This window comes from Crocodylus porosus, unplaced genomic scaffold (genome assembly GCF_001723895.1).
Source record: "Crocodylus porosus isolate Cpor-Errol unplaced genomic scaffold, CroPor_comp1, whole genome shotgun sequence".
Lineage (NCBI taxonomy): Eukaryota > Metazoa > Chordata > Crocodylia > Crocodylidae > Crocodylus > Crocodylus porosus.
This window is the reverse complement of record NW_017728948.1, coordinates 45,357,861-45,370,842: the sequence shown is the minus strand read 5'-3', so window position 1 is coordinate 45,370,842 and position 12,982 is coordinate 45,357,861. Positions and strand designations below refer to the sequence as shown.

Genomic DNA, 12,982 nt, shown 5'->3' with positions numbered 1-12,982 from the left:
CCTTTCAGCAAAGGTTTGCCATCTTGGAAACAGAAAATACCAAATTACATTCTAAAAAACAAACATCTACTACACCATTCTTTAGGTAAGCACAAGATAGATACCAGCCCACCAACTGTTAGTGCTGACATAGTAAAGGGGCACCTGGAGGGGTTGGATGTATTCAACAGGTCCTGATGATCTTCATCCTAGGGTACTTAGGGAATTAGCTGGAGTCATAGTGGATCCACTGGCGCAGCTGTTTGAACAATCGTGGCGCTCAGGACAGGTCCCGGAGGATTGGAAAAGGGCCAATGTGGTCCCTATTTTCAAGAAGGGGAGGAAGGAGGAACCAGGTAACTATAGGCTGGTTAGCCTCACCTCTCCTTGACAAGACCTTTGAGAAAATTGTTACGGATCACATTTTTGAGGGACCATCGTGTAAAATAATGCTAAGGGGCAACCAGCATGAGTTCATAGCAGGCAGATCCTGCCTGACTAACCTGGTTTCTTTTTATGACTGGGTCACAAAATGCTTGGACAAAAGAATAGAGATAGATGTTATTTACTTAGATTTTAAAAAGGCCTTTGACCCAGTTCTTATAAATAAACTAAGCAGCTGCAGTGTAGATTATTACACAGTCCAGTGGGTAGAAAATTGGCTTATGGGACACACCCAGAGAGTGGTGGTGGATGGTTTGGTTTCTGTCTGGAGAAATGTGGGCAGCAGAATCCCCCAAGGCTCTGTCTTGGGACTGGTACTGTTCAGTATCTTCATTAGTGACTTGGATGAGGGAGTAGAAAGCACCCTGTCCAAGTTTGCTGATGACACCAAACTATGAGAGGAGGTAAACAAACTAGAGGGCAGGGAGTGAATCCAGGCAGATGTGGACAGGCTGGGGAAGTGGGTGGAACAGAATAGGATGCAGTTTAGCAAAGATAAGTGCCATGTGTTGCACCTAGGGAGGAAGAATCATCAACACTCCTGTAGCCTGGGAGGTACCATCCTAAGTAGCACAACCGCAGAAAGGGATCTCAGAACCATAGTCAACTCCAAAATGAACATGAGTCACCAATGTGATGATGTAATAAGTAAAACTAACCGCACTCTTTCTTGCATAAGTAGGTGCATCACAGACAGGTCTAGCGAGGTGATACTTCCCCTCTATACAGCATTGGTCAGGCTGCACATGGAGTACTGTGTCCAGTTTTGGGCGCCATACTTCAGGAGGGATGTAGATAACCTGGAAAGGGTTCAGAGGAGGGCAATCTGTCTGGTTAAAGGCCTACAGAAAAAATCCTATGAGGACGAATTGATGGACCTGAATCTCTTCAGCCTCCACAAGAGAAGGCTGAGAGATGATCTTGTGGCTGTCTACAAACTCACTGTAGGGGACAGCAGGAAATAGGAGTTACGATGTTTACCAGGGTGCCCTTCAGGGTTACTTGAAGAATGGCCACAAACCGAAGGAGAGCAAATTTAGATTGGACATCAGGAAAAAATTATTTACAGTGAGGGTTGCCAGAATATGGAATATGCTTCCATATACTTAAATACCTCCAAAGGAGGTGGTGCTGTCCCCTTCCTTGGAGGTATTTAAGAGGAGATTGGACAAACACCTAAATGGGGTCATCTTACCCCAGCACTCTTTCCTGCCCAGGGCAGGGGTTGGACTGTATGATCTAATAGGTTCCTTCTGACCCTAAAATCTATGAAATCTATGAACATTTATTAATTTCATTTCAAAAAATATTTTTGTCATGATTTACATTTGTCTATGTAGTGTGCATAGAGGTAATTGCACGATAGTTTAAAATGAAGTCTTACTTTTGTATATTGTTGGGGTGGGGGAGAGTATGGATGTGTATGTGGGGTTTGTGGAGGGGTGGATAGGTGTGTGAGGTGTACATAGGGTGGGGGAATATGTCGGTGTTTGTGTGTATATGGGGTGTGGGTGAGTATGGGGTTTGTGGGGACTGTGAGCGTGTGGGGGGAAGGGTGGCTGGGGAGGGTTGTGGCTTGCGTGGAGGAGAAGGGTTTGCCCATAGCCCCCCATGGCAGGCAGAGCCCCCACCAGCGCTCCTCCAAGTCTGGGCTCTGTGCTTCTGCCACTCCTGGTCCCAGAGTACCAGCATGGCCCTGTGCTCCTGCTCACAGCCACTCCTGCACCCTACCCCGTCTGCCACAACTTCCCTTCTGCTGCTGCTTTCCCATCCCCCTCCCCAGCTCGCTGCTCTGGCACCTTGTCCCAGCTGCACAGCCAAGACCACAAGATGCAGCAAGAGCTGGACCAGCCCAGCTGTCACTGCACAAAGCCAAGCGAGAATCACAAGGGCCAGGCTGGCTCCTGCTGTGTCCTATGGCCCTGGTGCTGCAGCCAGGAACTCTATCTGGTGCTGGAGCCACCAGCAGAGGGGTGGAAGGGAGCAGTATCAGCAGCAGGCAAATGGCTGTGGCAGGCGGGGAGCGAGTGGGAGCGAGCAGAGTGCAGCGACAGCTGGCCAGGAGTGCAGAGCCATGCTGGTCTCCCAGGGCCAGCACCAGTGGGGCCCAGAGTGGGGCAGCAGGTGCATGAGGCAGGAGCTGGCAGGGGCTCAGCTCTAGAGCCCCTGCCAACCCATGCCCCACACTCCTGCCACCCTCTCTAGGCCCCCGCTGGCCCTGACCCTGACCCTGGGACACCAGCACAGGCCTTGTGCTCCCACCAAGCTGTTGCTGCACTCCATATGCCTGCTCTTTGGTCCTTCCCCCCTCGACCTGCTGCAGCTTTTCCTGCCTGTGGCTGCTGCTGCTCCTCTTCACCCTATCCCTGTCTGGCCACTCCAGTATCACATGGTTCCCACGTGAGCAGCTAGCTCAGCCTGACCCTGAGGACTGGGGTGATTGCCCGTGGTCCTCCCCTGCCTCTCCCCCTCCACCCTTACCTGAATTTCCCTCCAGCGGAGAAAGGCAGGAACAGTCCCACAGTCCCAGGCCAGAACCCTCTGCTAGGCAGGGGCTTCTGACTGGGTGTGGTGGGGGTGGGGCCAGGCAGGCCTTGCTTCTGCAGTGCTTGTTCCTACCAGCAGCTTCCCCTGGGTCCTGTTCCCGCTGGCTCCTGTCATTTTTGACAGGCAGCCAGGAGTAGATAAATACTAATTTTCTAAAATTTTTAGGGGCTTCTTGGGCCAGATTGAATGGTGTGGCGGGCAAGACTTTCCCGCCCCTGCTATAGGCAGCCACTTGTTTAGTTATTTCCACATTGATGAGAAGGATATTGATACCTGCCAGTTTCCTAGTCTTAGGGATAATAAGTGTTTTGACATTTATAGAAGTGTAAGCAGCTTGGTGCGCTTCCCACAAGTTACTTTGGGGAGGATTCTCTGCCTCATCAGTGGAATATATGGGGCTGGATTTCAGCAAAATATGAAACATCCCACAGAGTCTGATATACTGGAAAGGTCTGGTCCAGTACCACAAAAATGTGATTAGTCCAAGAAAAGCATAGTGAGGAAAAAGTAAATAAGCTGGAAAATTGCATGTCACGGGTTGTGATGAAGTATTTTTGTCAACTTTTCACTAAACTGATTATCACTAATTTTCATATCTGATTTTAAAAGTATGAATTTTCATTTATGTTTTTAAACCCATAAAATATATGTATGTTCTAAATTTCTACATTATGCATATATATATAAGAGATTTAACCACAGTTCCTTGAGATAATACTAATACAGTAAACATTTCTAACTGAGACTGTTTAAAGACATTGCTGTCCTTTTCCATACGTAGAGACAACAGTCTCAAACATGGAATGTAGTTTCTTGTGTTTTCATTAGGTGCCTGTGGTTCATGCTTGAAGTTTTAATGACAAAGAATGAGAACAATAGCCATGCCTTCATGAAAAAGATGGCAGAAAACATCAAGCTTACCCGGGATGCTCAGTCTCCTGATGAGCCGAAGGCCAATGAAGTAAGAAATATTTCTCAAATGATTGTAGGATGAGGAAGAGGTTTTGCAACCTGTTGTTCATTAAACCTCAAAGATGTTTGAAAGCACTAAGCAAGAAACTTTGATAGCCCTCCAGAAGACAGTTTGTAATGGGCATGTATGTTTATGTGCAAATCAGCATTTTTTTTTTAATCTAGAGATTTCGATATTGGTATACATTTCCAGCCAAAAAAATGCTGATTTTAGCAGAGCACAGTAGCCAGTAAAGTTGAACAAATTTCATTTAAACATTGTCTTTTATTCACTGTTGATTGTTTCATTGTAGCTTGTAATTTTCAATTTTGTGTGACAAATATTAGACAGCTTCTGATGTTTGAGGAAACAATGTAATATATACAAACTTCTGCTCAAGCATGTTGTACACTAACAGGAGGGAAAAACTGTTATATCTTTGAGCAACAGCCATTTAGAGCTATAAAGAACTTCTCTCTTTTTTTCTTCGAAGTACTGAAAGTAAACTGGAAACTGCAGACAGAAGTAAGATACCTAAGAAGTAGTTAAGAGTAAAATATGTCTTCAGAAGCAAACAGAGAATTAATTCTGCTTGATTGTACAACTGTAACGATTACGAAGTACATGTTAACAGTATTTTCTTTCTTTCCTCAGAAACTTTACACTGTATGTGATGTAGCGCTGTGCGTAATCAACAGCAAAAGTGCTTTATGTAATGCAGATTCACCGAAGGACCCTGTACTGCCAACCAAATTTTTTACACAACCTGAAAAGGTAATTTTGACTGGTCATATTCCAGCTATAATAAAACCATTGTGTTCTGGCAATAAACTGAAAATACAAAGGTAAAAATGCAAAAAGAGCAATAGATTAAAATTTTATAACTTCATGTAGTACGTATTTGCCTCCAGTAACTACTTAGTGCACTTACCTGAAGAGAAATCTTTTTTTATTGTATATAAGCATTAGCCTACTGGGGGGAAAAAAGATTTCTTTGTGTCTGAACCTAACATCTTCCAAGGCGTAAACCACTCGAGTTCTCTGGGTTGGACCTTAAATGTTTGTTATATAAGAGAACGCACTTCAACATTTCCAACAGCCTCAACTAAGTTGCGTTATCAGCCTGTGGAAGGTCCCTGTTATTTCTTGTGTTAAGTGATCAATTTAATAGTTTCCGTGCATCATTATGGACTCTCTTTGGTCTGGGGAAAACCAAGTATGTAGAGAGGGTGTTTTCATTCATTCTGATTGATTACTTTAAGATATACTCCTAATCCAGATGAACTACTATTTTAAAACCTCTTTGTCTTCTTTCTCCTCTTAATGTGCTTCTCCCTAAACCAGTAATAATAGCTAGAAACAAACATATGCAACAGAGATTGTTTTTGCTTAAGTTCAAATTATTCAAGTTATTAGAGGAAGAAAAGGAATTTGAAATTGAAGTGTCATGGTGTGATTGTTATTGCTAAATACAAACTTGTTTAGTTCTGGAACACAAATATTATTTTGCCCTATTGGATGAAAATACATTTTTTGGTAGGAAGCTGTGCTAAATCCTAACTATAGTACATGAAAATTAGAAAGGCCTGTTGAAAGTTTGATATTAACAATTCATTTGACAAAATAATTCCTTCATGCTTGCATAGAAAAAAAATTGACACTGAGAAAACAAGTGCAATTTGATTTCTTTTATGTTTTTCTTACAGGATTTTTGTAATGACAGGGATTATATATCAGAAGAGACAAGGGTTCTTCTTTTAACAGGAAAGGTAATATGTTAATTTATTTAAATGACTATATATTTATATGTACTTGTTAATAATAAGTGTTCTTGTTAAGTTTCTAAGAATAGCAAAAAACAGTACAGCAGTTTAAAAACTATTACCAAGATTTTTACAATGTATTTGATATATTTTAATTCTTAATAATAATATACATGCATTTCTTTTATTAGTATCTTAAATAAATGCTTTTATCTTGAGACAGCATTTTGCAGGAGGTGGAAGCAGCTTGCTATCTGGCATTGTTCATCCTGTGCACTGTGATCTGCCAAAAAAAGTAGTAACTAATCATATAATTCCAGACTGCATCATAAGGTGTTGCAGAAGCAAGATTGCTTAATTCTGGACCGTTTCCTAATTTTGAAAGACTTTGCAACACTAATATATTAATGCATCTTTTCATGTTATGGTATTAAATCTTAACTTCAGGCCCCAAAAGATCTTAGGAACATGGCACCATCCTGTAGTTGAAAATACTTGCAAAACTGCAGAAGCAAAAAAGTTGGGGGCAAACTGCTAGGGAACTGTCATCTAACCTGTCATGCTTTATTGTATATGTATTGCGGTAGTCTGGTACAGAGTTGGTTCTCTTACTCTTGATGAGCATCTTGACCACTGACCCATTTGTTTAGCATGTTTAGCAGGTAATACTTTTCAGTCCACAACCAACTTTCAGGGGTGCACCGATAGAAATTTTTTGGGCCAGTACCAGTGCCCAATTTTTAAGGAGCCATATTGGCAAATACCGATCTGATTCCAATATGCAGCTGGGCAGCTTGGAGACCAGCGCCAGGCTGGTGAGTCTGGTGGGGGAAAGAAAAGTGGGGAGGGGGGCAGATTGAGGCCCCCCGTAGTAAGGGAGGGAAGTGGGGCTGGGCAGGCACTGTTCAGCTGGGACTGGATGGAGCCACAAGCAGCTCATTTGGGGGGGCTTCTGCCCTGTACACACCCTGGGAGGGCACGGGGAGCATATGCCTCCAGATCTGTGCTCGGGGTGGGGTGGGGTGGGCTGCCACTGGGGCCAGGGCTGTGCCAGCCTCTTCCCAGCAGAGGCTGGGCTGGGCTGCACTCAGGGTGGGCGGTGTCAGTGCTGGGAGGGAAGTACAGTGGGGCTGCAACCACCACAGAATTCACCATAGCCCCCACTGCCAGTGCCCTCCCCAAGCGCAGCGCAGCTCAGCGCTTGCCAGGAGGAACCTGCCGCAGCCCCAGCCCACGGTGGCATCCCGCCCCTCCCCATGCGCAGATCTGGGGGCATGCACACCACTGTGCCCTCCCAGGGTGCATGCAGTGCAGGAGCTGCGCCCCCCAGATGAGCTACTTGCAGCTCTGTCCCACACCTTGACCTGCCCCAGCTGAGCAACACCTACCCCTGCCCTACTCCCTCATCGTGGGGGCCTTGATCTGCCCATGCCCCTTTTCCCCCCACTCCTTCTCTCACACCAGACTTACCAGCCCAGGTCTGGTCTCCAAGCCACCAGGCTGCATACCTGGCCCTGTGCATGCTGCAGCTGTATATATGCACAGGGCATTTATCAGCCACATCAGGCAAAAAAAGGGCCAATTTCCTATCTAGTCAATTTTCCCTATATCAACGCCGATCCGATATGGGATCGATGTATTGGTGCACCTCTATCTACTTTAGGCAGAAGCAAAAGTGTTCTGTTTGGAATGTGACTGACATGAAGCTGCTCCTTCAGGAATTTTCAAGTTTTCTTCCAGACTAAATTAATTTTTCCATCAAATTATTTTCCTATCTCTTTAGTAGTTGAAAATAATTTAGAAGGAAACTAGCAAGTGAGAGGAGTGATAGCTGCTAGATGCCCACCTTGCCAGCAAAAGAACAGGAGAGTCTGGTGGCAGGGAGGAAATCACTGAGGGAATTGGTCTGGGGAGAGCTGAAGGTCAGCACTGTTAACACTTTTTCCATACTGAGCCTGTGGCCAGTGACTAATGAGAGAGGATGCAATGACAAGAAGGAGAAGCAGTACTGGGGAGCATTGGTAAGCCCAGGAAATCCACAGACCTCTTCCCCCACAAAAATCTCCCAGTAATCTGAGCATCACTCAGAGACCGTGAAACAAGCTCTGCAGCCCAGAGCAGGTGAAAATTGGAAAGAACCGTGCTCAGCAGCAGAAGAATGAAGCAGACCTCCATAAACAGATCGGAAGAAGATTAAGGGAGCTGGGGTAAGTTTATAGGACAACAGGATGGTAGAAAAGGGAGTACAAGCTTTCCAGTCAGAGGTGTTTGCAGTCCCCAGGTTGCAGTAGTGAAAGGTTTCCATTTATCTTGTGCTTCTGGTTTATGGAGGTTTGCTGATTACCACATGGGGCTAGGAAAGACTTTATTCCCCTCTTATTGCTGCTGGTGCCTGGGTCTTTTTCACCTTTCAAATGCTGATGCTGGGACTTTAAAATCTAGAGGTTCCTGGTTAAAGTCTTGTTCCTTGGCTCAAGGTCAAACTTATTATCAGCACATTTGAGACCAGGGAGTAATTGGCATAGACTCTGAGGGCTTTCACCTACCTCTGTCTGTAGCAAGGGACATGGTCTTCTTCCTCAGATCCCACAACTGTATTTTAACAAACTACTTAACTGTCCTTGCAGAGGCAGGACAGTGTTCTCATCCCTGTGTATTACCAGTGACAAGTTAAAGGGTGTTTTTGATGTTTCAGTCATTTTGCCTGGCTGTGTGAGAGAATTTATTTCAGGAGTTTTTAAGAACAGGTCAGACGAACACTTGTCTACCCTAGTTTGCCTTGAGCAAACTGATCTGGACTAGATCAGTGATAGTCAACCTTTGGGCTCTGTGGGCCAGATGAGTGGGGTAGGACCAATCCATGGGCTGGAATGACTCCCCCCATGTTAAAATAGGCCTCTTTGGCCCAGTACTACCTCCTTTTGCATGGCTTCATCCCTGGGGGGTCTCATACTGCAACTCTCATGCCAGGATTGGTTCCTGGGGGCCCAGCACTGCCCCCTTCCAACAGGATTGCATCCCGGGGCCTGGCACCACCCCTACCACCTCTTTGCACCAGGATTGGTCCCCAGGGGCCTGGCACTGCCTCCAGGCACTGGGATTGGTCCCTGAGCTACCACCCTGTCCTACCTCTCTGGCTGGGAATGGTCTCCGGGGCCCAGTGCCAGCCCCCTTCCAACCCGTTGTGTGCAAGATTTGGCTCTGGGGCCCAGTATCTCCCCTCTCTGGCCCTGCACACTAGGGTCAGGTGCCTGATCCCCAGGGGTTCATAAATTTGGTTTTGAAAGAGCAGGGCCACTGTTCTGCTGTCAAATTTCTGGATCAGTGAATAGCCCTGCAGGCCAGATGACATGAGGTCACAGGCCAAATCTGACCTGCAGGCTGGGGGTTGAGCGTCCCTGGACTAGGTGACTCTGTGTGTTAAGGCATTTTTGTACCTTGAATAAAAATGTCCAATTATTTAACATGTATATAATAACTGCACAGCCCTAGAACTAATGGGACCCAGAATTTACTTGCAAGTTATTATTCTATCTTTTAATAAAACAAATATAGTATCTGAAATTTAAACAGAGAGTGAAACAAATTTTACTGGTTCCTTTAAATATGAGTATTGAGTGACTGTTCAATTTTTCAGTAGATTGGTGCAATATTAATTACTTCTTAATTTAAGCAACAAAAATTCAACAGCATTTGTATTAGGTGTAGCTGAATTTGTGAGAATAATTTGCCCCTGTTTTTCTAGAGTTGCTAGCTAGGCTGCTTTTAGAGATTTCTTATGGACAGTCTGAGGCCACCTACAAGTGTTATGTTTCTCCTGGGAGAATTCCCATTCTCCCAGTAGAAATGACAAGTATTCAAGTGTTCATTCAGTTTCTTCTATGGGAAACATACCCCTTTCAGAGAAGATCTTTCAGGTGTCAACTTGGAAAAATCTCCCTTTTTAGAGAGAGATTCTCCTGCAAGAAAGAATGCTTATCCACCTCCATCCCTGTCCCATGAGAAGGAAAGCAGCAGCAGCCGTTCCCTGCCTCTTACCCAAATGGTGACTGCCAGTTTGAGGGACTGGGGGCCTCGTCCCTCTGTTCCCCTCTCCTCCCAGAGAGGTCTGAGAGAGGAGGGCTGCAGCAGCTCCCCTATTCATCCCTAAACTACAAAGACCTCCTCTTCCCTAAACTAAGAAGGCTTTCTGATCTCTTCTAAGGGATGCAGGCTACGGCTCTTAAATTGCCACTTAGGGGGTGAGCTGCCCCCAGTCAGGATGGATAACAATCAATGATATTTTAAAATAAAAAACCCATATTTTTATTTAAATCAGATTTTTTTATTTAATCATACTTTTAAGATGCTTTTTTAAAAAAACCTATATAAAATAGTTTAAATTTAAAATATGTTAACTCAAAGATATTATTATGAAATTGAGATTATAACGTCTAATTATATACGATTTGAGACAACATATTCGCGTAAGCTTTTTAGAAAAGTTGTATAAATAGGTCACAACAGGCCATGGACTATATTTGTGGCCCAATCTTGTGGGGTTCCCACAGGCTTCTCTATAGATTAGTAAAGTTTAAAGAAAACCACTCTACGCAATGGGACTCAGCACTCATTCTACAAGATCCCTTTAAGCACCTCTGTGATGCTTATTCTCAAACTGTGGATTTGTCTCCAGAGATAACATCCTCGTTAACAGCAATACAGTATATGGAGTTGAGAGATAACAGACCTGATTACCTACCCATCAGCCCTCTTGTCTCTTTGCAAATTTGAGTACACAGTCAAACCCTTACCTCTCTCTAGAAGTGAAAAATGTCAAGAAGCTAATTGAATAGAGGATATCAAACAACAAGAATGCACTTTTTGTAGAAAACAATGATTAAACTGAGGCCTGACCTGTAATTTAAATCAGTTTGTTTTAAATCAAATCTACCCTGCCCCCCATGCAACATTTTCAAACCTGGCCCCCACAGGCTTCCCCTTGCCATGCCTGCTGCCCAACTGTGTGGTAGAGACAGGAATTGTAAAGCCCATGGGCTATGGAAGCTAGTCCCATTTCAATTTTCAGCCTTATGGGCTTAAGTGCTACTCCTACCACCCAGCTGAGCAGCATGGATGGGACCTATCCCCACACTTTGTGTACCACCCTGCTGGCCAGCACACGTGATGATTTCAAACGTGAGGAGCCAGGAGTAGGAGTCAGGGAGGCTGTCCCTAGTTCTTCTTCCCTGTTCCTCCAGCTTTAAATCAACTTGTGTAGCTCATTTGGATTGTCCATAAAGCAATTTAAAACTGGAGTGGGTTTGTCAATTAACAGCCTGCCCCTTTCCAGGAGAGAAGTAATGGGCTAAAGCAGGGGTGGGGAAAATACAGCCCACAGGCTGGATCCAACCCGCCAAGGGATTTTATCCAGCACACAGCAAGTCCCTTGGCCCCACCCGGCTCAGGAATGGGGTGTAACCTGGGCTATGGTACATATGGCCAGTCCCACTGCCCCCTGGCATGCAGCAGGGTGAGGGCAGCACAGCAGCCAGGCTCTGCTTCCTGGCAGCCCCAGCAGCAGCTTCTTTTGGCTGCCACCACTAGTGTCTCCACCAGTCCCAACCCTGCTGCCCAGGTAACCCCAGCCCATCCATCCTGCACCCACTGGCAGGGGCACCAGATGGAGCAGGCAGGGTCTCCATGGAGACCAGCCAGGACCCCTCAATCAGGGTGTGTTCAGCTGGGCAGATTAGATAGTCATGAGCAGGTGGGAAGCAGTATCCAGGACCAGGATGGGCAGGTGGAAGTTGGGATCACAGGACAATGAAAGTGTAGGGCTGGGGCCCAGGGCAGAGCCACAGTGCACTCCCCGCACATCCCTGTCATACAGGGAGATGATTGTGGCTCTGCCCTGGGCTCCAGCTCCAGTGCTGTCACAGTCCTGCAGTCTCCCCCAGGGCTCATCTCATCTGCCTGGCTGAGCATGTCCTGCCCATGGAGATCCCCAGCAGTGGATATGGGGCAGATGGGAACATGCCGGATAGTATCAATTACACCCCCCACCCAGCCTACAATAGCTCACCCAAGTTCCTAAAGTGGCCCTCCAGCCAAAATAATTACCCACCTAAGGGGTGGCCTAGAGAGCAGACTTCAGCCAGGGACCTGGAATACATGTATACTTCAGCTCCTTGAGCTATTTTTCTAATGATAAGAATTTCAGGTAAATTGTTAATGGTAGAAATGAATGACTGTCCATTAAGGTATAAATGTAGGCTTAGGAATTCAGCAGGGTTACATTCTTTCACCATTAAAAGTACTGTAGTATACTTTTCCATGACTTAAAATATCAATATTTATGATAATTACTTGAATCTAAGTCAACCCTGAATTTAAGATGACCTGTCCAATAATTTGATTCTGTATATGGAAAATACGAGGTATTTATAAAGTCCTTGTGCAACTTTAATAACTTTAGATGTACACATGATAGAAGTAAACTGTAAATGGCAATTGAAAGCATAATTCATTAAGATTTAACACAATACAGCTCAAACGTCTAGACGTCAACATAACCGCCATCTTTCATGAAATATCGTTCAATCCAATTTTCCCACTCGTAGAAAACATTTTCCGGTTGCTGCTGAGTGATTTCATGAAGTAAATTTAAATAAAATGAAAAAATAATATGCTTACACTGTACTAAAAAACGTAATGAATTAATACTTTCAATCACTCTTTACAGTTTGCTTCTACCATGTATATCCAAAGTTATTAAAGTTTAAAGTTGCACAAGGACTTAATAAATACCCTGTATATAATAAATTTGTTATGGTTTTCCAAGTATAGAATCTAATTATCAGAGGGTTGTCTGGAATTTGCCCCTCCCCACCACTGCTACAGCAGGGAAAGCAGTGGTTGGGGAGATCAAATGGCCCCCTTGCATTCTCCCCCCTCACTTCTCCCTGCAGCCTTTCTGCCCCCCCACCCAGCAGCAACCTCCTCTACCTGCAGCTCCCCACAACCTCCTTTCCCATTCCCCACAATTTCTGCCTCTTCCCTCCGCTCCCCAGTTTCTGCATGTTTCCTTCAACCCCTAATCCCCCCACTTACTGTCAGTAACTGGTCAACCTTTGTTTCCTCCCAGAGCACAACAGGTGGAAACATAACCTTTGCTGGCCACGCAGCAGTGCCAGTACTGCTGATTGGCTAAGCAAAGGCCGTGCACTAGCAGTGCCACCGCTGCTGACTGGCCAGGCAGGCGACAAAGAGTCTCTATGTACTCCATGCCCAAGAGGGAATCCAGCCTGAGCTGAGC

At 45.2% G+C, this 12,982-nt stretch overlaps 1 protein-coding gene across 1 annotated transcript in view; it reads left to right on the top strand.

The window, feature by feature from the left end:
* The window catches only part of PDS5A (PDS5 cohesin associated factor A), a 125,116-nt gene that overhangs the window by 101,006 nt on the left and 11,128 nt on the right, over nucleotides 1-12,982 (top strand). The window contains exons 24-26 of the mRNA XM_019552581.1: nucleotides 3,799-3,931; nucleotides 4,577-4,696; nucleotides 5,629-5,691. Of these exons, the coding sequence (XP_019408126.1) occupies nucleotides 3,799-3,931; nucleotides 4,577-4,696; nucleotides 5,629-5,691 (316 nt within the window). The remainder of the gene's footprint in view (nucleotides 1-3,798; nucleotides 3,932-4,576; nucleotides 4,697-5,628; nucleotides 5,692-12,982) is intronic.